We start from the raw sequence: 26,053 nt of genomic DNA on the forward strand, positions 1-26,053 counted from the left end.
TGAGCTGGGTTTCAGAAGTGGGCAGCGGGAGGAAATTGGACAGAAAGGTAAGTGGAGTTACAAGGTAATCTTTGGGGCAGTCAACAGTACAGGTCCTTGGAGGGCTGCCAGTCCCTGGTGCTTATGTACTAAGGACACTTAGGGACAGTGGGCCTGATTCAGAGCCAGACTCTATTTGCGGACGGTCGTTCCAAAAAAGGGGCCGGCTATTTAAATTGAACGCTCGCTCTTTGCGGTTTATTGACGCCTCTATGTCTGAGCGAGCGAACGAAAAATGCGCTCGCTATTTTGTAAAGACGCCCCTTTGCCGTTCGCATCACACGTCATATCCGGTATTTATTAATCGGGTACATCGAAAGGCATCTGAACTGCTCGCAGTGCTTGTGGTAGGTTTTTCCTACCGCAATCACTGCGAGCAGTTCAGGCTAAAAGACAACCAAGTGACGTGATCGATGACGCTCCTTTACTAATTATGCACTCCCATTAAACGCCCTTTTGACCGTTTAGCACGCCTGCGTTCGGATCTCCACTCCCCCGTTTTCAAGCACCTTCCCCTGTTACCACCCACAAACGGTACATTCTGTCAATCAAATTAGCAGCCCCTCGCTGTTTTGCGAGCACACGATTTCCGACCGCAATGTCTGGTTTGCGCATGCGCATTACGACCCATACGCATGCGCAGTTGTGCGAACATCGCTCAGAGCGAACGAGCGGCTGCTTACGAGCTGCTCTGAATCAGGCCCAGTGTGTGCAGGGGTGATTGTTATACAAGTTGAGGAGTCCTTAGTAACTGGAGGAGAAACAGGTTCAAGTCCTAGCCTGCCCTGAGGTGTCACTGTGATCTGTTCCAGCCTACTTCCATCCAGTGACTGGATATGTTGGCAGACTACATTTGGGCTGGCACTAACTGATGGCAACTTTAAGTGGAGTAATTTGAGTTTAGTATGGTTTCCACCCTACAAAAATGAACACATCTGAATTAATACATACATATACAGTATAAGAGCATGCGGGGCTCTGACGAATATATAGGAGTGTGATGGGGCTCTGTGGCATATAAGGGGTCGGCGGGGGCTCTGGGCTGGCATAGAAAGGGGCATGAGGGGGCTTAGAAATTTTGCAACTCTACTATTTTCTATTATTTGTAAATCATTAATATATTATATTGCTAATGGAATTGGCTGCAATTTAAGGGGCTCCAGCTAAAATCTTTCCCTCTCACCCAGAGTAGGATGCTAGGGCGACGCTGCTTTGAGATGGCATCTATTTCCGGGGGGGAAGGGAGAACCAGCTTAAGTCTTGCCTAGGGCACCAAATTAGTTAGGGCCAGCCCTGAGAGCCTGCCCCATTGCCACACAATCAGAGCCATTTTTATGAGATCACCCTGAGATGTACCCATTGGCTGCTGAATTAATTATATTTGTATGAAATTGTAACTTTTATTCTATTTATACTTTCAGTCAATTAAATACCGCATTGCTCACAGTATAGAGACAGCAGACTTAAGAAATAAGAAGGCACATAGAGGAAAGTGTTGGACATTCAACATTTTTAAGCATATGGAATTTTTGCAGCACTATGTACTAATGTCTAGGAATAGATTTAGCAGCAGTGTAAAAAGTGTATCTGTCACCCACAAACAGTGGAAGTAAAATCATTCCTCAATATTCCTAGAGAAAATGTATGCTTCATTCTCATGAATATTGCGTCAACCCACAAAATGGCTGCTTACAGTGTGGGAAGGAGATTGTGCACTTTACTATTGAAAACACAAAAGTAAATACATGGAGTACCTCAGCTAAGCTGCGCAGTTTATATCCATCTTCTTGGATAGACTTATATTTTTTATTGATTCGGTCAATTTTGTCTTCTAGATTTATCAGGGTTTCTTTTTTGTTGTCTTTCCGTGAAAACAATGCTTGCTCAGCCCATGTGTTCATGATCTGCTGCATTGCAGTTATGTTGTCCTTAGATTTCTGTACTCTCCTCTCCAAGTCATAGATTACGGATTTCACTTGAACAATGTATTCCCAGCAGTCCTCCTGATTCCATGTGTAGCGAGTCTCTGCATCTCTCAGCTGTTCATTAATGGCCGCCATGTCCTCTTTAATCAAGGGGTATTCTACTTCCAAAACAGTCTGTTGCAGTTTATTGTACCACTGAACTAGGAGATCCAAGCTTCCAATATACTATCAAAATATTAACAAGTCAAATATTAAGCATTACATTCAAGTGTATTTTCAGGAACATAGCATAACGAAATTAAAGCATCTCTATAACCTTGAAATATACTGAGCTCATGAATAAGCCTATGCAGCTAACTGTGCTTTGTCTATGTAGAGAGAGGATGTTGCCGTATACAGTGGTGTCCATACATTCAACGGATATCAGCTTTTGTGTAAAGGTGCATACACACGTAACGATTTTGTTACCAATAATTTTCTGAATGATTTTCTGAACGATTTTCTGTCAGATTATCTGTCAGATGTTTTAAAGTGTAATGAACGATTATTTGAACTACAAACGATTTTTGTAACTTCCCTTAATGAAAATCGTTCAGTTGGTCAGTCAGAATGAACTATAAGCTACAAATGCGCATGAACGATAATCACTCATCGCTATAACTCAGAAACTGAACGATTTTTTCAACGATTGAACGATAACGACGTTATTATAGTTAAATCGTTCAAAAAATCGTTATGTGTGTATGCACCTTAACAGGGAGATGTAGTTTTAAATGCAATTACAAGATTTGCTTTACAATGTTGTACTATGTTAACCTTGTTAGGATTATGATGATGCATTAATTACACTAGTTTTTTCACTTTGGTCTGCAGTGCGGACCGGGGTGACGCTTCCGGCATCGGGTTGGTTGCCTTGACAACCAGGCCTCACAGTGTTGACGTCAGTGCGACGGGACTCCGGCTCCAGCGAGTTCCTGTGCTACCCCGGTCTGCCTGCAGTTCAGTGACCCTGATCACCTATATAAGGTAAGACTCACATAATGTACTTGTTTATGTCTGTGATGTATTTGGCTACCTTGAAAAAAGAGCGGCGCATGCTCTGAAATTTCAGAAGTACATGCCAATACAAACTGATTGATTTACCAACCTTGGAGTGCCGCAGTTCATTCTTCAATAAAACAAATATTCCACTGAGGGCACCCAAGTGGTTGTTCTATGGGAGAGTGCCGGTTCAGAACTCCCGAAGTCGGGATGTATCGGGGGTGTGGCCTAAACGTGGAAGACGTTTTCACGTTAAACGTCTGTGCTGCGGAGGGAGGTGGGGGGGGGAGGTGCTCTGTAAGTTACTCAGCCAGGGGCATCGTGGTCAGTGTGAAGCGAAGCCTTCAAGGCACTGCCGTGTCCCAGCGAAGTTAAAGTGCCATGTGGACTGTACCGCATGCGTATTACACAGAACCCCGGCACTGGCAGTGTTAGGCTGGCAGCAGCTGAACGGAGGACCTTGCCATCGAGGGTGACTTCGCTGGACCTCGCTGGAGAGGTAAGTATTGATAATTGCCAGTGGCATTTTCATTTGTATCACCGCGACACTAAACAAAAACTGCTTGGTGTTTAGCTTCGTAAATAAATGGGGCACTATGATTTTTGTTTTACTCTTCTGATATAATAAATCCCCAGCATAAAATGTATTATTTTAGACAGGCTGATCTAAATTATTACCAGTGATTACCCACTACCAATTTAATGACCACTAATTTATTAGTGGCTAAATAGTGGTCGCTAGATTACACTGATCAACACTCATTTTACTGACAACATATTAGAGAGATTTAGGGGTAACTTTGTGATGTCGATTCCGATTATGACATCGGTTTTGCTAGATGGCTCTAATTATTTAGATACATGGACGAGAAACAAGAAAAACACAATAGATAACTGTCAACTGACTGCTGGTTGTGGGGCCGATCACTTATATACGGAGGGGGAATATTCTAGAATGTTCTCTGAGTTAACACCTAGAATATTCATGTGTCTCACCTTCTAGAATGTTCTAGAATGTTCTGATTTTCATATGCACGTATTAAGGTGGTACCCATTATCTCAAGAACTAGAGCCAATTAAAAACAACTACTATTATTTTTGAATTCAGCAACCCCAAAATACCCTAAATTTGTTCAAATTTCCTTGGCAAATAGACAATTGTTTTTGTTGGGCTATGTTATTAGTAGGCGACCACTGGTACTCCAAGTGAGTGGAGATATATGTGTGGTTGTCTGAATGCTATACAGAGCCAGATTACCAATGAGGCGGATGAGACTACAGCCAAAAGCCTACGTATACAACTAGGCCTATCATCATGACAGCATGATAATAACTAGCCACCCAGTGGGCCACAGAGTCGGCCATAAATTAGAAGCATTATCATTGTATTTTTATTTTTCTCACATAATTATTCAATATTACTATTTTTATATACTTAGGGAGACATTGACGCTGACAGTGTAGGTGGTGTACACGCTCACATGGCACTGGCCACTCTCATACAGCACTGGTCACACCTCCTCTGCTTCTCGTAATAGGCACTTGATCACTTTCAGCCACAGACCCATGTAGCTCCTAATCCGGCCCTGATATGGTGGATAGTGCGGGTTGGAGTGACATGTGCAGGTGAAGGGGAGAGGGTAGTGATAACCTAGGCCCAGGCTGGTTTGAGGAGCCCTGGCCAGCTCATGAGGAGGAAAACCCCCCTCCGCAGTGTGCGGAGAAACCATTTTTTTTTTCAGAGTAGGTGTGGACACACCTGCTATATGTGGCCACGCCCTTTGTATCACCCAAGCCCACTGTTTGTCTCCGTGGCCCTGGACATGAGAGGAAGTCTGAACGTTTAGGAGTACATGTGGTATCTGAGGACATGTGGGTCATTTTGGGAGCAACATATCCAGGGGCCCTGAACATTAGGAGTACATGTGGTAATTGAGGACATGTGTCCAGTAAGGTATCTGAATAGTATGTAGAAGTTTCAGGGTTACGAGGGGGAAAGTTAGTGACGGATTTGGGGTAAGGAGGTAGTTAGAGCTATTTTGTTATTACAATGAGTGGGGACTGAACTGGGGATAGATTGGTCACTTGGTACCTCTGGCAAAGCCAAATATTAGGCAACTGCTGGGTTGCAGATTTGTGCCACTCTGCGAGCACCTCACAGCCACATGCAGACTATATGGTAGTGAGCTTTGCTGCCATAGGGGGAACCAGAGTGATTCTGAAGCTGACCGCAATGGGAGGGAGCAGTTACATCACTGCCCCACAAGAAGAGGAGCCATGGAGCCAACAAGGAATAAGGAGAAAGCGGAGGAGAGTGGAGAAAAAAGGGCTGTGCCTGTGAGATAGCCCGGGTTGCACGCCCACTAGCTGACTTAAAGATAAAGGACCTCATTCAGAGGCGGTCGGAGGATGCAAGTGGTCGCTCAGAAACTGGGCGGCCACTTGCATCCTGACCACCTGCCTCTGTTACGGTCGTTAGGCTGTGGGTTAACACCCACAGCTCTAACAACCGCTCAGGTGATGGTCGCGATGGTCAGAGACCATCGCGACCATCGGGGCTTACGACGAGACCCTAGGGTAGGGTCTCACTTGTCATAAGCCCCGGAGAGCTTCTGGCTCTGTCAGAGCCGGAAGCTCTCCACTGACATCACTAGTGATGTCAGTGGGGCCTCCCCCAAACACCAGGCATTCCCATGGGAACGCCTCCGTTTGGGCTGCCACCCCTCCCCGGCCCACCTTCCAAACGGGGCGAGCTGTCAATCAACATCGACAGCACGCCCCCTTTGGAAAGAGACCCGCTACGACCAGCGCTGTTGGTCGTAGCAGGCCTCACGCATGCGCACGAGGGAGCCGGCTCGTTCTAGTAGTTGCTAATGGCATTGTTGTGATTGGGTGAGGTTCTGTGTGCTAGCTCCTGGTGTGGTACTGCCTGGGGTCACCTTGTCCTCATTATGTCTAGCAGATTTTTAGGCTGCCATGGAAGGGCTTGTGAAGAGAGATATCACCCCATCCACTTTGAACACCTACATTTCAGCTTGGGAAGATTGACAGCAATTCATCAGAGATAGTGAGGTGTCTGATAAGAATTAGCACCTCTTGTTGCAGTTTGTGCAGTCATTATCAGGTGGGACAGTCAAGAGCATCTATGGCATCAGCATTGTGTGGCTCTGCCTGTTTCTTCAAGTTGCACAGGTGCCTGGACCCCACAAAATATTTTTTTTATCCAAAGTATTAGAGGGAAGGGCACTAGAAAAAGCTTTTCCGGGAGACAAGCTCATTGACATTGACTTACTCCATTCCCTGGGCGAGACGGTTGAGCATGTCGCTTCAGACGTTTACAGGAGTTGGGCTTAACTAGTGGTGGGTACGGGATTCACTCGTTTAGGATTGGCGCTGTGATGTGTGCTGCTGAGACTGGGATCTTCAGCAGACTCTATATGCACCTTAGACAGGTGAAAGTCTTTTGCGTATAAGTGCTATATACAAAGTGGCATGCTTTAGCTTGAGTAATTGGTCCAGGGTGCAAACCTCATTATTACTCGCCAGATTTGGTAGGTGTGAAGGGCTTCTCCTAAACTTTCCTCCAAAGTGTACCTTAGTGGCCTGAAGAGACCCAGAGGCAATTTACAGTTGTCAACTTCACTTGGTTGCCCATCCCACCCTTTCCCCCACCCCACTGATAGGTCTGATTTGTTTGCTTTTGTTTCTGTTGTCCATTGTGTCCATTGTCTGTTTGTCCATGTTTGGAACTTTTCTGCTACAGATGTCCACAGTGATCACTGGTCACTTTGGATGGTTGGCCACTAGTTTGTTCTTTGAGCTGAAAAGCTTGTTAGAGATAAAGAGTTGTTTGCCCTTTTTAAATTGGGTTTGGCCTGTTTGCTAGGTGTCTGGGATATGAGATTTTCAACACCTTTGGTCTCGAAGTACATAGAGAGCTGGAGGGCCCCGGCATGGTTGGTTGTGCATCTGTGCAACGAATGCTTATGGCACCATAGAGTGTATAGAGTTGATTTTGACCATTAAAGCTATATTTCTTGTCACTAATCCCACGTTAAAGTGGTCTGGTCAGACATTGTGCTGCAATGGCTATCGAGGGGAACTATGGATGGAGTTTCTAAAAGGGTCAATGAGGCCACTGCAAAGTTTTTTTACAACTTGCTGGCAAGGATGTTAGACACCCAGATTTATGTTTCAACCTGGCACAGTTGTATCTGCCATATGGCGTTCCTCAATCTTGGCGCTATTGAGGTTGCGTAGGGTGGCGAGATGCAGATCTTTGAACCTAGCATTGGTGGCTAGATTGGGCACAAATGTGGTTACTATGCATTCCAGTGAGACTGCCATAACCTTATGGGTGGGCATGGTCATATTCTTAGATACCAATACTGGCCAAATAAGTGAGGTGGTTCCTTGTTAAGTTGTGTTGAGGGCACCCTCAATTTGTATTCTGCATTTTAGATTGGCTGTTTGTTGACGTTCAGTGCCCTCTCACCACTCTGAGAACTAACTGATCAAATGAATTTATTTATTAAGGTGTGAACTCATTTTCGCCAAAATCGTGTTGTGTCTTTATTTCTAGTTTTTAGTTTTAAAAGTAAGTTGATTTTATGTCATATGCACAGTGTCAGGTGGGATATAAAGAAATAAATGTAAAGGCTGCTTACTGAGATGAAGGATAATGTGTTCACTTTTTTAGCATTACCAAATCCCATTAGGGCCCAGAATGCGAAATAAAAGGAAAGAGGGGAAGGGAAGAAGGGATCACACAAACACCCAGTAACTATTGTAAATTCCAAAAACCTTTATTCTGTAACTACTACTGATTGCAATTAGTTTATCCCTTTTCAGGGGCATGCTAAGTAAATGAAGGTATACGTTTTGGTGCGTACAGATGGAGCGATCAAACAACGATAACGATATTGATGTCTGATCGTCCTGCGTCCTCCCTGGTGTGCTGGATGATCGATATCGATCATCCAGCACACCACCAACTTACCAACGACTATAGCGACCCACGTTCAACGATCGCGGGTCCCTATAGTAAGTAACCTACTCGATATCGAGCAGGTTGGCCTGCATGCACGGCCGATGGACGATACCGCTATCGTCCATACGTGCCCGTGCATCGCAGGTCGTTGGTTAGTTGGAAGGGGCCAAAACTGAATGGTTTGAACGATAACGATATGAACGATATATTTTGTCGTACCGTGTGTACGCAGTTTTACATGACTGAAGCGGTAACAATTTCGGGCACAATTTTTAATGGGTAGTTTGTAATATGAAAATAGAAAATATTAATTGAGAAACATTTATAAAATAGACCACACAAAATGAAATATGAGGCTTCATGTAGAGCAGTGGTGTCAAACTCGGGCCCTCCAGTTGCAGTGGAACTACACATCCCAGCATGCAGTGCCACAGTTATGCTATTATAGCATGCTAAAACTGTGGCAGGGCATGCTGGGATATGTAGTCCCACAAAAGCTGGAGGGCCAGAGTTTGACACCACTGATGTAGAGTAATGAATTGGACATGATGTACTGGTTTATGTCTAAACTGGGCTTCTGGAGAAAGACAGGCTACAGTGCTCTGCAGGTTCAAAGGGCAGAATATATGAGCTACCTTCCCAGGATATTGCACTACAGGACGTATGTGCAGTCACATCTAACTGCACAGTGCAATCCTGTTGTGATTAAGTCCATGGGCTCTATTCATTATCACTCAATTTCTACAAAAGCAGGTGAAAGTGGACAAACAATATTTTCGAAGCTCGACTCTTCAGATGGCGAGTGCTCCCGCAACCCACTCCTTACCTATGGCAAGGATCTAATACAAATCTGCATACAAAACGCTATGTTACATACTGCAGACAAAACGCCACATAACAGTGTCAGCAACTATGACACTGTAACGTAGCATTTTGTATGCAGATGCACCGCAGTCGCACACAGAATATAGGCATGCTGCATATCAATTTAATCAGCAGAAGCTGCTTGTGTGTCCTATTCATATCACAGTGCGAATAAAACGTATTTGAATGCAAAAATTCTCATGGAAAAATGCTCATCGCTACTGATTCACGCGGAGCTCCTGCATTATGTGTAGCGCGACTTTTAGCGCATGGAGGATAGATGTAGGTGGACCCATCTGTATATATACAGTACTGTACAAACGTTTTAGGCAGGTGTGGAAAAAATGCAGGATAGGTCAAATTTGGTCCCGCACGAGTAACGTGAAATACAAGTGATGGGTGTCTACATATATTTGTAGTTTGCTGGATATATGTGTGATCCTAACCCAGAGGTTAATGAATCACCCTCTATTGAATAATATCTCGTCTTGATTAGCTTTACAGGGGTTGTTGTAAATCCTAAGAACTCCTGCTTCTGGGGTGCTACAAATCTACTCTAATAAAGATGTCAACAGTAAAAACAAAGAGAAGGTAAAGTATTTAATATGGCGCACAGATCACACCTCCCACATTTGAGTAATGCACAAAATTGGTATTAAAACTTCTATAATCTTTATTAGTTTGCATTAAAAATTGAATTATTAAGGGTTCCTGATTGCCTGACAAAATATTTAAAATTCAAAGATATAGATTTCGAAATATAAATATGTAAAGAAATAGAATAAGAAAATAGTGTATTAAAACTGTGTTTCCAATACTGCTGGTCTAATATATATATACATAGATAGATATATATAGATATATATAGATATATATATATATATCTATCTCTTATAGGAACTGGCTTATAATACACCTTGTTCGAAATATTACTGTAATTACACCTGTGTATCAATCTCCTGTTTTGCTGAAGGGAAAATGTGATAATTATCCTTCAAGGAGATTTAATTCATAGTTAGTCCTGATTAATTTTTATTAGGTAAATATATATATTTTACTATCATCATAAACAGGCTCTTTAATCTTTTTTTGTGTATTGTAGAACCAGTGTCTGTTAGTAATGGAATAATTCTTCTGCGGCTGCAGTGATGTAACTTTGTTATGATTAGTAACTTACGATGTATTTTGTTACAAAGAGCAACCTTATATTATAACAACACTTACATTTCATATTTACTATTGCAAGACAGTCATATTTATCCTGTGTGTCATACTCTGTATAATGCCTGTCACTTAGAGAGTAAACACTACCCTCTTTTTACACAGATCTTCGTGACAGCGCAATTGTGAACAATCTATGTGCCACCATTGCTGTTAGCAGGGAAGCGTTATACTGCAGTAGGTTCATCTTATGATAACTATAAATAAGCCATCCAAATCTAAATCAAATCAATATTTGGTGTGACCACCCCTTGCCTTCAAAACAACATCTTTTCCTCTAGGTACACTTGCACACAGTTTTTGAATGAACTCAGCAGGAAGGTTGTTCTAAACATTTTGGAGACCTAACCACAGATCTTCTGTGGACGTAGTCTTGCTCAAATCCTTCTTGTAATCCCAGACAGACTTGATGATGTTGAGATCAGGGCTCTGTGGGGGCCATATCATAATTTCCAGGACTCTTCTTTACACTGAAGATAGTTCTTAATGACATTGGCTGTATATTTGGGATCGTTGTCCTGCTGCAGAATACATTTGAAGCCAATCAGATGCCTCCCTGATGGTACTGCATGATGGATACGTACCTTCCTGTATTTCACAGCATTGAGAACACCATTAATCCTGACCAAATCCCCAACTCCATTTGCTGAAATGCAGCCCCAAACATACAAGGAACCTCCAACATACTTCACTGTTGCCTGCAGACACTCATTATTGCACCGCTCTCCAGTCCTTCAGCGAACAAACTGCCTTCTGTTCCAGCCTAATATTAAACATTTTGACTCATCAGTCCACAGCACCTGCTGCCATTTTTCTGCACCCCAGTTCCTATGTTTTCGTGCACAGTTGAGTTGCTTGGCCTTGTTTCCATGTTGAAGGTATGGCTTTTTGGATGCAATTCTTCCATGAAGACCACTTCTTGCCTGCCTTCTCTGAACAGTATATGGGTGTAGTACCTGGGTCCCACTGGTTTCTGCCAGTTTGAGCTGATGGCACTGCTGGACATCTTCCGATTTCGAAGGGAAGTGAGCATGATGTGTCTTTCATCTGATGCACTAAGTTTCCTTGACCGACCACTGTGTCTACGGCCCTCAACATTGCCCGTTTCTTTCTGCTTCTTCAAAAGAGCTTGAACAGTACATCTTGAAACGCCAGTCTGCTTTGAAATCTTTGCCTGGGAGAGATCTTGCTTATGTGCCTGATGTGCTCACTCTTGCCATGGTGTATGACCTGTGACATGAAACTATCTTCCACAACCTCACCTTTATAGAAGAGTTTGGCTGGTCCTCAGCTGTTACACAGCTGTTTCTGTTTCAGTAAATGACAGTGTGTCAACCTACATATGAAACAGATTATCATTATCATCTGTTTGGTATGATTGCTATAAATCATACACCTGACTATAATCCTACAAAAACCCTGACTTTGTGCAAGTGTACCTAGAATAATTTTTGCTGTTTTGAAGGCAAAGGGTGGTCACACCAAATATTTATAATTTGATTTAGATTTCTCCTCTCTTCATTCGCTTTGCATTTAGTTAATTGATAAAAATAAATTGGTAACACTTCTATTTTTGAAAGCATTCTTACTTTGCAGCATTTTTTCCCACACCTAGCTAAAACTTTTGCACAGTAATATATATATATATATATATATATATATATATATATATATGTGTGTGTGTATACATATTTACATATTATATATATATATCATCTTGAGCTATAGATCCGTTTATTGTAGAAAATTGGTCACGTAAATGGAAAACAATATTGTGTTCTCTATATGTGCCTTTGCTATGGTGAGTGTATAAACAGTCTGCTTTACTTAAGATGTGCTTTCTTCCCAGAACTAGATGATTGCAAACACTTCTTTCTTTGTCCAAAAAAACACAGTAATTACACTGCAGGAGCGCTGGAGTGGGTAAAGTAATAACAAATAAAGAGATAAAAGCAGCTGTATAAGAAGAGGGTAGTCAGTCCTCAAAGATATTAAACAAGAAATAGAGAAAATAACAGCGCTCAACTATAATGAGTACATTTAATCATTTAATAAGGCATACAAGATACCAATATGCATATAGTTAAAAATGTTCAAAAGAGCATAAAATCAGTCCAATCCACCAGTCACATAGATCTCATTAGATGCTAGGAGGTCTAGATGATAGTCCAATAGTATTGATCCAGTGGTACTGAGCATGTGCAATTTTAAAGGTCAGTCCAGACTTATAATTACCAAATCCAGTGTCCGCTTAGATTTAGGGGTCCTAATTAGCAGTGCTTATGGACTTCGCTGTGTAGTACCCACAGCTTTTTCAAAGGTCAGACCTTTGAAAAAGCTGTGGGTACTACACAGCGAAACGCGTCAGGTTTGGCTGCTTTTTCACAATACCCATCCACCACAGGAGTGCTGATACTTGGTCAAAGCAACGTGCCATCTAGCTATACAGAACGGACTGCCGAAACCTCTGCCCGGGGACCATTTCTTGCGGAAGTCCATAAGCACTGCTAATTAGGACCCCTAAATCTAAGCGGACACTGGATTTGGTAATTATAAGTCTGGACTGACCTTTAAAATTGCACATGCTCAGTACCACTGGATCAATACTATTGGACTATCATCTAGACCTCCTAGAATCTAATGAGATCTATGTGTGGTGGATTGGACTGATTTTATGCTCTTTTGAACATTTTTAACTATATTCATATTGGTATCTTGTATGCCTTATTAAATGATTAAATGTACTCATTATAGTTGAGCGCTGTTATTTTCTCTATTTCTTGTTTAACTTCTTTCTTTGTCTCCTTCTCTATCTTTCCCTTTGAAATCCATATATTTTTTGGAGATAAGAATGTTATTCTTTCCTCAATTGTCAGTTTTATAAATAATGGTGAAATAAAAAGTATAGTTCATAAAAAGTCAAGCCAAAGTGATATACAGCACAATACTGCTCTACAAGCACATTGCAAATCATTAAAGTAGCTATTTAAAATTCATATCATCAACAGGGCCGCTGGCTACACACTAAGGGGAATATTTACTAAAGTGAGAGTTTTTAGAAGTGGAGATGTTGCCCACAGCGAAAAATCAGATTCTACAAGAAGGTGCTAGTTAAATGTTAAGTAGAATGTGATTGGTTGCTATGGGCAACATCTCCACTTCTAAAAACGCTCACTTTAGTAAATATACCCCTAAACGTTTATCTTTGCAACCAACCTTTGTTGTTTGGTCTCATACATTATCAGATTTTTGTGACAACCAGCCAAATAGTTGGCTTGTCGGTAAAATAATCTTTAGGTGTGAGGTCAGCTTTACTTGCAATTCTTACTATCTATACTGATTTGTTTGACTTTATAACATAACACTGCTTAAGGAGGAGTATTCAAAGTGCATTAAAGTATGTTCTGATCAAATTCAACAAACACAGTATGACAGGAATTGTAGTGCTACTTGGTCTGCTGTAATAGTATCATGTGTGTGGCTTTCTGCGTAGCAGCCTTTGAAATCTGCATTGCTGTTGCTTTAGTTCTGTTCAGCGGGAAAGGATAAAATTAAATACTATAATTAGATTCCAATGGAAGAGTGTCCCTAAGGGGCAAATTATTTTAAAACAAGACAGTCGATTTGCTGTGATTGTAGTAACTGTCATTTTCAAACACGATACAGTCAAAACATGGTCCTGCCAAATGTACAGTAGCTATACAATATGCATACTGTATTAAATATAAGTGATTAGTCATTTGCTTGACCTTTTTTGTTATGTTACACTGATGAGATGTTCATTTGCCATTTCTTGTCTATAGTCATGCTTCAATAAAGATACATTTGTTTAAAAAAAAAAATCACTATTAAACAAAGTATACAGTAGACAGTCCAAAAAAAAAAAGTGATTCCTCTGATTGTTGATACCAATTACTTTGGTAATTTATGACAGTGTAGAATGAAGAAAATTTGTAAATTTTGGGGTTAAACATTTAGGGTCCCAGCAATATGTTTCTGACAGGGAAAAATAGGAATAGTAATTATTTGTACACACAACAAGCATAGATGTTCTTCAAATGTACAATTGTTTTCAGTAACTGGCCAGTCTACAACATAAAATCAGCTTTTATTTTTATTATATTCCCACATAAATGTCTCAGTGTCAGACCTATAGCAGTGATAACAGTAGCTACAGATGTGTCCTTACTCAGCTTTGCACTTAGCACGACACATATTTACTAAATTGGCGACATATTTCACACTGAGGTTTGCGAGCATACAGTATTTTCGCACTGCTGTACTATATTTAACATAGCATTTCCTACTGCACAAAATTCACACAACTTTTTTTCAAAAAATAAATAAATATAATATTTGGCTAGACGTGAAAAAATCATGTCATACTTATTATACAGTGATTATATAGTGATTTCTGGTATACATGACAAACAACAATGTACAGTATGACAACGTGATTTTCCACTTTTAGCCGCATTGTCAGTCTTCTGTATAGAGAGCAATGTTGATTGGTCTCCTCTCTCTTTGCTACGTTTTCCCTAATATTATGCGACTTTTATGCAAATATTTCTGCAAATTTTACGCAACTGAAAGTGCGACTTTCTTCACTATTTCGTATAGACAAACAGGCGTGTTCTGAGAGAGCTCTCACATTACAAACACTCTATAACTCTAACCAATACTGTGGTGCGAGGCAGGGAGGTCTTTTGCACGATTTTAACAAAGCTTAGTAAGGACACTTCTGTAAGTGATAAACATTATTATATATTATATACTTACTTTATGTAGGATTTCCTTCTTTTCAAAGATACCTAATGCAGCCTTAGGTACATCTGCATGATTTTGTACTTGAAGATATTTCACCTCGCGTAACACTGCGACTAGCTGGAAAAAGAATTAGACAAATAAGTGACTAGAGGAGGACCTACACACACATAGTTATCTCAGAAATCAGACTGCCAGTGAGAGCTAGTAAGCAGTGATGGAATGTGACAAGCGTGACGGCTTTTTTTATGAAAGTGGTGCTGGCATATGAACATGGCTGGACAGCCCCAACCGTACACTTGGTTTCATAGCCGCTGCTCCGTGCGCATTTGCACCACCCCTACTCTTGGTGCAAAATAGATGTCTAAATAGGCGTTATTTACATGTACGCACAGCTCTACATAGCCCGCAATGTTATCACTGAACCTTGTGCATGTGAGAGCGCCCTGTTAGAGCCCAATTACGAGGTATGCCCCTTCAGCTGCAAATGGAGAGGTGACTGAATTGTACGTGATCCTGCATCAGCTTCAGAGAATGCATAGAGCCAAAACACGCAAGATATTTTTGCACATTGTCTTAAGTTCTACTCTACACGTTGCAGATAATGTGAGTACGATATAAATAAGTGTCAATACATAAAATAATAAATACTCTGCATCAGCCCCATAATCTATAAGAAAGTGCTATGAGTTTAAAACACATCAAAAGTATAATGCAATAAAACAGACACACACACAAGATACTATCAAAGCAGACCTAGTAGCACTACAATTCCTGTCATATCGTGTTTACTGAATTTGATCAGAACATACTTTAATGTACAGTGAAAACTCCTCCGTAGGCAGTATTATGTTATAAAGGCAAAATAATCAGTATAGATAGTGAGAATTGCATCAAAAGCTGCCTCACACCTAAAGATTATCTTTCCAACCAGCCACAGCATCTTGAAATGAACGAAGGAACTTAAGAACTGGATACAGACACATGGGGGAATTCATTTGCTTTCACCAGTGGCTCTGACTAATGGGCGCCCAATGGAGCAATTCAATTGTTGTTCTGTTCAGGCCCAATAGCTGGCAGCATTTCTGCTCACACCCTCCTGAGGTGGCGAGCAGAAATGTGCGATAAGTGCTGGTTTTGGGCACCCAAATTGCTGTTTGGGCTCCATACCTAAGGTAGGTTTAGGGGTTTTACGCTGCTAAACCCGGTCTAATTGGGCGCGACAAGCACAATATTTAATGGGTGCCCAAAAATTATTGAACTGCTACATTGGGCGCCCATTAATTAGCTTGTAATGGCGTTTAAACGGACAGGCACGCCTGTGTTCTCTGGACACTCCCCGTTACCACCCCCAAACGCTGACAACCTGAGATCCACTGTGCATCCGGAATCGCTGCGCACCAGCAGTGTGGCTTATACGCATGCACACTGGCAAATAATCGCTCAATCTGCATGAAAATTGCATTAGCGTCCATCTCTGAATAAGGCCCGCAGTTCACAAAGAGACAGGCTAACAGAAGACGGAGGTGTACTGTACCTTGGGATCGAAATTCACACTCAGAAGACCATCTTCCGGGTTACGTTTTATGAGGGGCTGATCTATATTGAATTTGCAAACTTCATCCACATCAGATATCCACTTCTCATAGGCCAAATCCTCATGTTGGTCTAGTAAGGTCATCATCTCCATATATTTTTGATAAATGGACGAGGCTTCGGGACTTTCCATGCTCCTACAGGAAATAATAAATGTAACATATAGAAAAGTTATTGTAAACTGCAGTGGTTCCCAAACTTTAGACAGTTTGCTGGTCCAGTACCAAATAAAATGATTGCTGGTCCATGTGATAGGCAAACTAGTGCTGGCGACTGTCAATCATAAAATAAGATGAGCGTAACCCTGTCCCCCACCATATAACTGACCCTAATGATGACGGGTAAGCACAATTTACTTCATTTAATAATTTTTTGATTAGTTTCTCAATAAGAAACTTTTGGCCTATGGGGTGCTGTGGAAAAAATGCTGATACTCTTGGGCTCTGCCATTCAAGAAAGTTTGGGTACCACTGGATTACTGGAAATACACTTATCACCAGAATCAGTTATTCAGATAGGTCAGTCAAAGAAAGTCTGACGGGAAGACATGTGACATCCATGCGGTTATATCAAAGATGCCACATGGAAATTTAGGTTACAGTAACTACAAGGTTGCTACAAGAAATAATAAACTTAGACTAAACATATTCTGCGAGACGGGATGGAGCAGTATGGGACAGAGCCGCCGAGAGGGGGCAGAGGTGCACACAGAAAGGGGCGGGGCTGGGCGGAGCACGGGGGGTGCAGAAAAGGGGAGGGGCTGGGTGAAGCACGGGGAGGGGTGCAGACTGAGGTTCTATTAGTAGTAATTAAAAAGACAAAATATATTGTGTACATAAGTTTATTGTGTAGTTTGGAGGAGTTCATTGTGAATACTTAGAGGGCTGATTTTAAGCTGTCCATTTGTTTATTTGTCAGTTATGATATTACATCAATCATAATATATTTAACTCATGTTAAATAATCAAATATCAAGTTAGATTGTCAATTGTTCTAGTATGTAAAATGTGTGTTGTCTGATATTAGTCAGTTTATTGTAAACCCTGATTACGTTTAGGTGTGGTGTACTATTAATATTTGACTGTGTAGAATGAGCCCCACAGTTTCCATAGGGAAAGCTTCTCTTTGGACTGTACATGGCAGTGCTGCTGGTGCAATGTAGTGAAATGAGTGGGGGTCCTTGGTGATGTGTACCACTGATGATAGGACTCTTCCCTGAAGTAGAGTATGCCGTAAATCTTATTATTTGTATTTACTTAAGTTGCTGTGGTCTAATTAAGTGTTGCTTAATTCAATGACTGACAACCAGATTAGGTAAACGCCTTAACAGTAACTGCTAAGCTATTTATAGGGCAATTTAAAATCTCCTTGAATAAATATCATTTGCATTCTATAGAAACTGTTGGTGGCCAGAAATACAAAGTGAATCGGGAAAGAGGTGCCAGCTAGATTATACCCAACATTCCATACCATCACAGAAGGACCCAATAAGCCTGATTCTGATTTGGATGCTGATATTCACGCAAATGGTTGATGTATTTCAACTGTGCATGCATCGAAGTGACAACAAAGTCGCACAGCGCATGCGTCAAACAGTGTGTGTGTGTGTGTGTAAAAACTTGCAGTATTGATTAAGAAGCACAGATTAAATAATGTAATGAGCGTTCCTGGGTGGAGACTATACAAAGGCACGGAGATAGTCAGCCTTATGGATGTGTAGTGGGATTGTCGCAGAAGTGGTTGTAGGCTCAGATACACAATCACAGGCATTGCAGGCCACATTTTGTGGAGAATCTGCACCTAGCATGGGGATGGTGCAAGGATCGATGGTTGCGTCTAAAGAATCACCAGGTGATATTTTATTGTCATAAAGTGGGCGTCTCAGTCCTTGCACATTCGGACATACAGACGTACACCAGGGAAGGGCCTGTACAGGCATTAGCATATTAGCTTGTAGCGATGGTGCAAGATCAGTAAAACACACAGACACGGACATTGCAGCGACCTACTCAGAATCAGGCCAAATGAGTCTGTGTGTATCCTCCAGGGCCGAAACTAGGATTTTTGTCACCAGGGGCAAAACAGTAATTTGGGGCCCCCAATGTAATTCCCCCTGCAGTAGTGCCCATATTGTAATGCCCCCATAGTAATGCCCATATGTTAATACCCCCATAGTAATGCCCCTGTAGTGCCCACCATACAGTAATGCCCCTGTAGTGCCCATGCTCCCATATTAATGCCCTTGTAGTGCCCATGCTTTCATAGTAATGCCCCTGTAGTGCCCATGCTCTCATAGTAATGCCCCTGTATTGCCCATGCCCCATAGTAATATCCCTGTAGTGCCCTTACAGTAATGCCCCTGTAGTGCTCATGCCCCCACAGTAATGCCCCTGTAGTGCCCATGCCCCAATAGTAATGCCCCTGTAGTGCTCATGTCCCATTAGTAATGCCCCTTATTGCCTATGCCCCCATAGTTATGCCCCTGTGGTAATGCCCCTGCCCCCATAATAATGCCCCTGAAGTGCAGCTTATTAAAAAAAAAATACTTACCTTGAACCCCGCTCCTGCATCCAGCGTCGCGTCCGGTCCGCCGGCTGCTCCTTGGAACTATGGGGGAGATGTCATGACGTCTCCCCCATAGTGCCCGTGGGGAGAGCCGGAAGCTGGAGTTCGGGAGAGAACTCCAGCCTCCGGCTCCGGCTACACCGCGTCGCTGCAGAGAAGGAGCCGGGCGCCCGCTGGTAATAAATATTACCAGCGGACGTCCGGCTTGGAGCCTCTCTGCAGCGCCGGGCTGGAGGTCACTGGCACCAGGTACAGCGGCTCACCCGGTGCACGTGCACCTCCAGCCCCCCCCTAGTTGCGGCCCTGGTATCCTCTCACCCCCAAGCCAGGTAATGATGTTTGGCTGCTATATATATATATATATATATATATATATATATATATATATATATATATATATATATATATATGGCTTCTGAATCTTACTCGTGCTGGATAAATCTGAAATGTGACCACATTGTCTGTATTCGGTCCTTGAGTTCCTTCGACCATTTCAAGATGCCAGAAATGACAGGCATGTTTTTGTGCACAACACAAGTTTCCATCTATTGAAAAAAAAACAAAAAAACGTACAATAGAATTATACATAGTATTCCCTATAAAGGCATGTTATTATTGTTACAGGGTAAAATGCATTAGATTTGCAACATACCTGTTTAATATGCTCATCGTATAACTGCTTGCATTTATCAAGCTCTTTGCTGTACAACTGGAGCAGTATGAAATAGTTTGGGCTGAAAATATCCAAAATGGCCCGTCTTTCCAAAAAGTAGCCGGAGATGGCCAGCAGCTGCAAAAAGAAGTAAGTGACGTATCGGAGATTGTTAGCCCACAGTGACGCTAACCAGCTGTATATTCTTTACGATCCTTTTACTGCAAGAAATAGTGATGGCTGACAGTTCTGATTTATACGGTATCAGACTATGGGCAGGATTCAGAGATGGACGCAATTCATGCGCGTCTGCGATTTCTTACAAATTCACAATAGTGAAAATATGCAGATGCCAGTTTCAGCATTCACCTTCTGTACTAGGGTGTGACGCCCACTTCCATTATCTGAGCACAGTGCAAATCCGCTGATGGTTAGGAACACTCCATCTTCGACGCACCATCAATAGCACCATAAACCCCTCATGCATAGGGTCGCACAGTGTATCCAACTTAAATCCCTCAACCAATGGCCTCTGTGGCTGCAGGACGCAGTCACATGCATTTACATGCCCATGGCACTCCCATAGAGCGCCAGAAAGACGACCTCTTTGCTTCAGGTCACCCCCATTCCCAGAAACGCCAATGTAGAGGAATAAACAGTATTGCCCTTTGTAAAATAACATTTGCTTGAACCATATCAAGGATGTGCCAGAGTATTTTGTACTTCTGTATGTGTATTAACACTCCCATATGTCTCCCTCTATCAGCAAACTACAAAGCAGACTCATTAAGACAGGAAATGATTTGGTAGATTTACTTGTGAGGTTTAGTTTGCCACAAAGCAGTCACCACTGAGGAGGTATATACAGTATACCAGGCAATGACCCTTTCACATTCAACAATACACAAGATCCCAGAAGGCACAACATGAAGGCAGTCATGAAACAGTGGTATTGCATCATGTAATTATAATTTTTATACTGCCAGTACATATCCAATATATGCCTGATATAAATGTAGATGAAACTAACCATGACAAGTATGATAGGTGATCAGCCTGTAAGACCAACAATAAAACAAACAAGCTCAACTGAAACTTTTTTTTGGTATTTTTATTAGAAATGGTTCTATATGTGCCACAATAACTATGATGGTTTTGTCAGTCTGCGTAGAAATACATAATTACAGATATAATGGTGGGAGGGTTTAAATGCTGTCACAAATCACAGAATTTGAATGCAACAGTCCCTAGTTATCTGTGGAAATGCTGCTCTAGTACTGGTAGACTGTGTACCATTGTATTCTATATGTAACCAAATATAATGTCGGGTTTCAATTAAGGCTTGTTGACAATCAAAATGTTGACAAGTTATTTGCAGACCCTGGAACTCAGACACCATTAAGTCGACGGCTGTACAATGATGCAACTGTAAACATGATCGGACATGATCAGGGCCTCCATCAGGGGTGGACTGCCGGGACTGAAGCTTTAGCGTTCACCTTCTGTACTAGGGTGTGATAGACAAAGTAAACCCTGAGACGCCCTGTGGAAATGCTGATCTATTTCTGGTAGACCGTGTACCATTGCATTCGTCTGGGCGCCAGCTGTCAGGGGGGCCACAGAGAGATCCATCTATAAACGCTGCCTGTGCCCTACTGATCACTGCGGCGGCTCAGGCAGAAAATATAGATTGATTTATTCTGTCCATTACTGTGGGGTCCATCCGGGAAGCCGCATGTCGGCAGCTGACTCCTACAATAAAGTTTTTTCTTTTCTTTTTTTATTGAGACAAGGGGTCGTCATGCGTGCCGCACCACTGACAGACTAGCAAGGCGCAGCGTAAGAGGAGCAGTCAGAAGACACAGGAGAAGGTAAGTGTCTGTGGGCTGCAGGGGGCTGGCTGGGGAGACAAAATGCGGGCTGGCTAGATAGACAGAAGGCGGGCTGGCTGGGGAGACAGAAGGAGAGCAGGCTGGGGAGATAGAAGGTGTGCTGGCTGGAGAGACAAAAGGTGAGGCTGGTTGGAGAGACAGAAGGTGGGGCTGGTTGGAGAGACAGAAGGTGGGGCTGGCTGGAGAGACCGAAGGTGGGGCTGGCTGGAGAGACCGCAGGTGGGGCTGGCTGGAGAGACCGAAGGTGGGGCTGGCTGGAGAGACCGAAGGTGGGGCTGGCTGGAGAGACCGAAGGTGGGGCTGGCTGGAGAGACCGAAGGTGGGGCTGGCTGGAGAGACCGAAGGTGGGGCTGGCTGGAGAGACCGAAGGTGGGGCTGGCTGGAGAGACCGAAGGGGGTGGGCTGGAGCTGGAGAGACCGAAGGGTCTGGAATAGTAGAATGCAGAAACACAGCTGTCTATCATGGCCCAACACTGAACATATCAGTAACTTAACTTACCAGGCCTGGACAGAGAGGGGGGCCCGTCCCTGGCTCCTACTGACGATATCTGGATAGCAGGACAGTGGCGAACTCCCGAAGGCCATGGAAGCATTGGCATCCGGGCGCCAGCTGTCAGGGGGGGGCACATAGAGATCCATCTCTAAATTCTGCCTGCACCCTGCTAATCGCTGCGGCAGCTCAGGCAGAAATTATAGATGGATCTATCCTGTCCATTACTGTGGGGTCCATCTGGGAAGCCACTTGTCGGCAGCTGACTTCTACAATAAAGTTTTTTATTTTTTTTTAGTTACTGAGTCAAGGGGTTATCACGCGTGACGCACTACTGACAGACTAGACGGGTGCAGCGCAAAGAGGAGCCAGTCAGAAGACACAGAAGAAGGTAAGTGTCTGTGGGCTACAGGGGGCTGGATGAAATGACAGATGGGGGGCTGGTTGGGGAGACAAAAGGGGTGCCGGCTGGGGAGACAGAAGGTGGGGCAGGCTGGGAGACAGAAGGGGGCTGGCTAGAGAGACAGAAGACGGGCTGGCTAGAGAGACAGAAGACGGGCTGGCTAGAGAGACAGAAGACGGGCTGGCTAGAGAGACAGAAGACGGGCTGGCTAGAGAGACAGAAGACGGGCTGGCTAGAGAGACAGAAGACGGGCTGGCTAGAGAGACAGAAGACGGGCTGGCTAGAGAGACAGAAGGTGGGCTGACTGGAGAGACAGGAGGGGTGCTGGCTGGAGAGATAGAAGGTGGGGCTGGCTGGAGAGACAAAAGGTGGGCTGGAGAGACAGAAGTTGGGGCTGGAGAGACAGAAGGGGACTGGCTGGAGCTGGAGAGACACTGCAGGTCTTGAGTTGCAGAAACACAGCTGTCTATCATGGCCCAATACTGCACATATCAGTAGCTTAACTAACATTGGTCACGTTTTGATAAATGTAACATACGGTACCTTGAATGCAGATTCTAAGCCAGAACAGTCTTTAAAAGCGAGACATATCATTGTTGCAATCTGGGTCTCAAGATCCAATACTTTGGCCGAGAACTCTGTATAATCATGTTCAAACTCCTGCAAGAAGGGACAAGAAAGTTATGTAATTACAAAGTTATTCATTACAAAGGTATTGTATCATTTTAATAACATTGGGCCTGATTCGTCATGGATCGCAATTGCGACCGCGTACGCAGATCAGTCGACGGTGCGTACTGCGCATGCACGAGTTAGCATTGCGATCACACTGCGAGCGCACTTGCAAATATAAGCCATCACAGACAGAGGGACGGGGCGTCAGCGCTTGAGGTGGTGACGGGGGAGTGGTCGGAGAAACGCAGGCGTGCCAATCCGTTTGAACGCCATTGCATAGGCGTGCCTAAATTAGCCACTGCAACGGCATACGCAGCTTGTGTACTCACTGCGTGCGACGAGGTTAGCAATTTCTGAGTAAGGTCAGACCTGTTGTAACTGTACGTGAGGGGCTGATGTTACTCATTGTTCCCGATGTACAGTATATGCAGGTTAGGTATTACGGATGTGCGAAAGCAGTAGAGGGCATCTCTGTGTTGGCTTTGGGCGTCTCTTGAATAGCTTTGCAATTGCAGCCATTAACATATTTTCGCAAAACAGACCTGCGTGCGTAATCGCAGCTGCAATCGCAATAGTGATCCGTAGTGAATCAGGTCCGTTGTCATGAATCTGCAGCTGTCCTGTCAGTTACTTTGCCATATTCTAGCTTACGACAAGGAGGAGAGAGCAAGAAGTGTGCCAATGGAATAAATATTGCAACATAATATGTATTTACAATAATAGAGAGAATTCCAACCAGCCTCTATGACTGCAGTGAGATCATGCATTACAGTATGAAATATGAAACAGAGATAATGAAATCTGAAATCAAAAATACTGATAACCTAAAGCCTGCTAGCTATGTGACAAAGGAAACAGGTCTAGTTACTTGTTTTCCAGTTTATATACTGCTTTTAAGCCGGGTACACACTGACAGATATATTGGCCAATCAATTGATCGGCCAATATATCGGGTGCCTGTCGGCCAGTGTGTACCCGCGATAGGTCTGTGAACGACGTCGTTCACAAACATATCGCGTCAGCTGTGTTGCACAGCAGATGTACAGATGTATCTGCAGACATATCTGTCCATCACCAAGTGTGTACGGGCGATCAGCCGACCACCCGTACACATGCAGCAGAGTCCGCGGGGAAGGGCGACCCCCGGCCAGCGGGACCTGCGGCTGCCTGGAAGATGATGGTCATTCAGTGTATATGAATGACCATCATCCATCTACAGATATATCTGCAGATCACTTGATCTGCAGATTTCTGTGCAGTGTGCACCCGCCTTCAGTTTAAGGCCTTTGTGTGACCGTAAAATTAGACAATGCCCTACCATCTACTGTACAAAGCAAACTAAGTACAACACACATCATGCACTGCTTTGTTTAAATTCTTTTTTTCCCACAAAATAACAGATTTTTTTTAGCCCTGGTTATCGGGCTAGGTTTTTTTTTTTTTTTTTTAACAGAAAAACTTTTTATTGGTCAGTTTAAAGTAAAACAAAAAGGGCTGTAAACAGTAAAAACAATACAGTGAACATTGCATCTCAAGGATTAGGGAACAAAAAAAAAAAAGGGGGCGGGGGAGGGATTGGGGTTAAATGGAACGAGAGGTGGGCAAGGCAAAGAGAACATCAAAATTGCTAAAGACAACAATATGGCATGAGTAATTTAGTCAAGAGACAAGAGGAATTGCATAACCAAAAGCAGATCAACAATAAGATAAAGGCGTGGTACAAAATGTTGATATTCACAATGTCAACGTGGTCATGCATGTCGACATGGCATTTTTCAGGTATTTGAGCCCTAACCTAAGCCTGGCATGGACTGCCAACATTGCGCCTATTGACATTCACAATTTCAACATAATAACTACCTACCAAATATAATATATACTTGCATTTGGAATGGCAGTTGGTCAGTTTCCCCTATTTGAATTTTGGACTGCGCTGCAGCCTCACCTCTGGAGCCACCACTGCTGTTCAGACAGAGTTGTGGTTATAGTGGCCAGTATAGAGGGATCAAAGTAATTTTCCAATGGCAGGCAATATGGCACTTGGCTGCATTTAAAATATGTTTAATGAGTTTCTACATGGAGCATGGTGAATAGGTCAGGGAAATAAAGAATAGAGTTCTCCGATGGGAGTCTAGCTCCTTAGACCTTCGTCATTTGCTCTATTCAGCAAAGTCCCAGTACTTTTCTATTAGTTAAGACCAATGCTGGCTTGCTGCAGTAAATATGATTGTGCACTGAAGGAAGGAAATAACCCATGTCATTGACTGAAATGATTAGATGGCCATATACATTACCAATGAAGAGCCAAGTGTAATTTCATGCAACTCCATTGGATTCCTACCTCTGCAGCATAACAGCATTTTTGCAGTAGCAGACCACTGAACCCCAATGATTAAAGTCCATGATATGGACTCAGCAGATGATCTCTGACCAAACACTTACAGTATCTGAAAACGTATTACCAAAAAGTTCTGAAAATCAGAATGGCAAAAGACTTTAATGATAATTGTTGTTAAATGTGAAAGCTCCGCAAACACATACAAAGAATAGGGAATGTCAAGAGGCGATTTATAAATGGAATTTAAAGCATTTTAGCCTGGTGTTCCAAATGGCAGTAACAAATTCTTTATCTGGAAAGAAAACAATGCCCAAGCATTCCAGATGATGACTCCTAATAACTGTACTGTAAAAGGGGTGAGGTTAAAAAAAAATGTTAATTTAATTTAAGGTTCCTCAATTCTAAGATCCCAAAAGAGGACAGGGAAAGTAATGAGGCCACGGCTTTACCAGATGGCCAGATTGGGGCATCTTCTTTGTGGGGCTTATTTTGTCTGATTTTGCCTTTTTGTAGTGTACAATATGATGTCACTGTAAGTATGTTCTACAAAGGAGGAGACCACAATAGGGTTATGAGAAAACATAGTTGGTAAACATTC

General features: G+C 42.9%; 1 protein-coding gene across 1 annotated transcript in view; it reads right to left on the minus strand.

The window, feature by feature from the left end:
- DNAH11 (dynein axonemal heavy chain 11) overlaps positions 1–26,053 on the minus strand; it is a 361,565-nt gene that overhangs the window by 265,469 nt on the left and 70,043 nt on the right. The window contains exons 9-14 of the mRNA XM_088457375.1: positions 22,986–23,102; positions 19,658–19,795; positions 19,432–19,550; positions 16,382–16,577; positions 14,860–14,964; positions 1,794–2,189 (exon numbers count right to left, since the gene is read on the minus strand). Of these exons, the coding sequence (XP_088313501.1) occupies positions 1,794–2,189; positions 14,860–14,964; positions 16,382–16,577; positions 19,432–19,550; positions 19,658–19,795; positions 22,986–23,102 (1,071 nt within the window). The remainder of the gene's footprint in view (positions 1–1,793; positions 2,190–14,859; positions 14,965–16,381; positions 16,578–19,431; positions 19,551–19,657; positions 19,796–22,985; positions 23,103–26,053) is intronic.

Source organism: Taudactylus pleione, unplaced genomic scaffold (assembly GCF_031769625.1).
Source record: "Taudactylus pleione unplaced genomic scaffold, aTauple2 ptg000758l, whole genome shotgun sequence".
Classification (NCBI taxonomy): domain Eukaryota; kingdom Metazoa; phylum Chordata; class Amphibia; order Anura; family Myobatrachidae; genus Taudactylus; species Taudactylus pleione.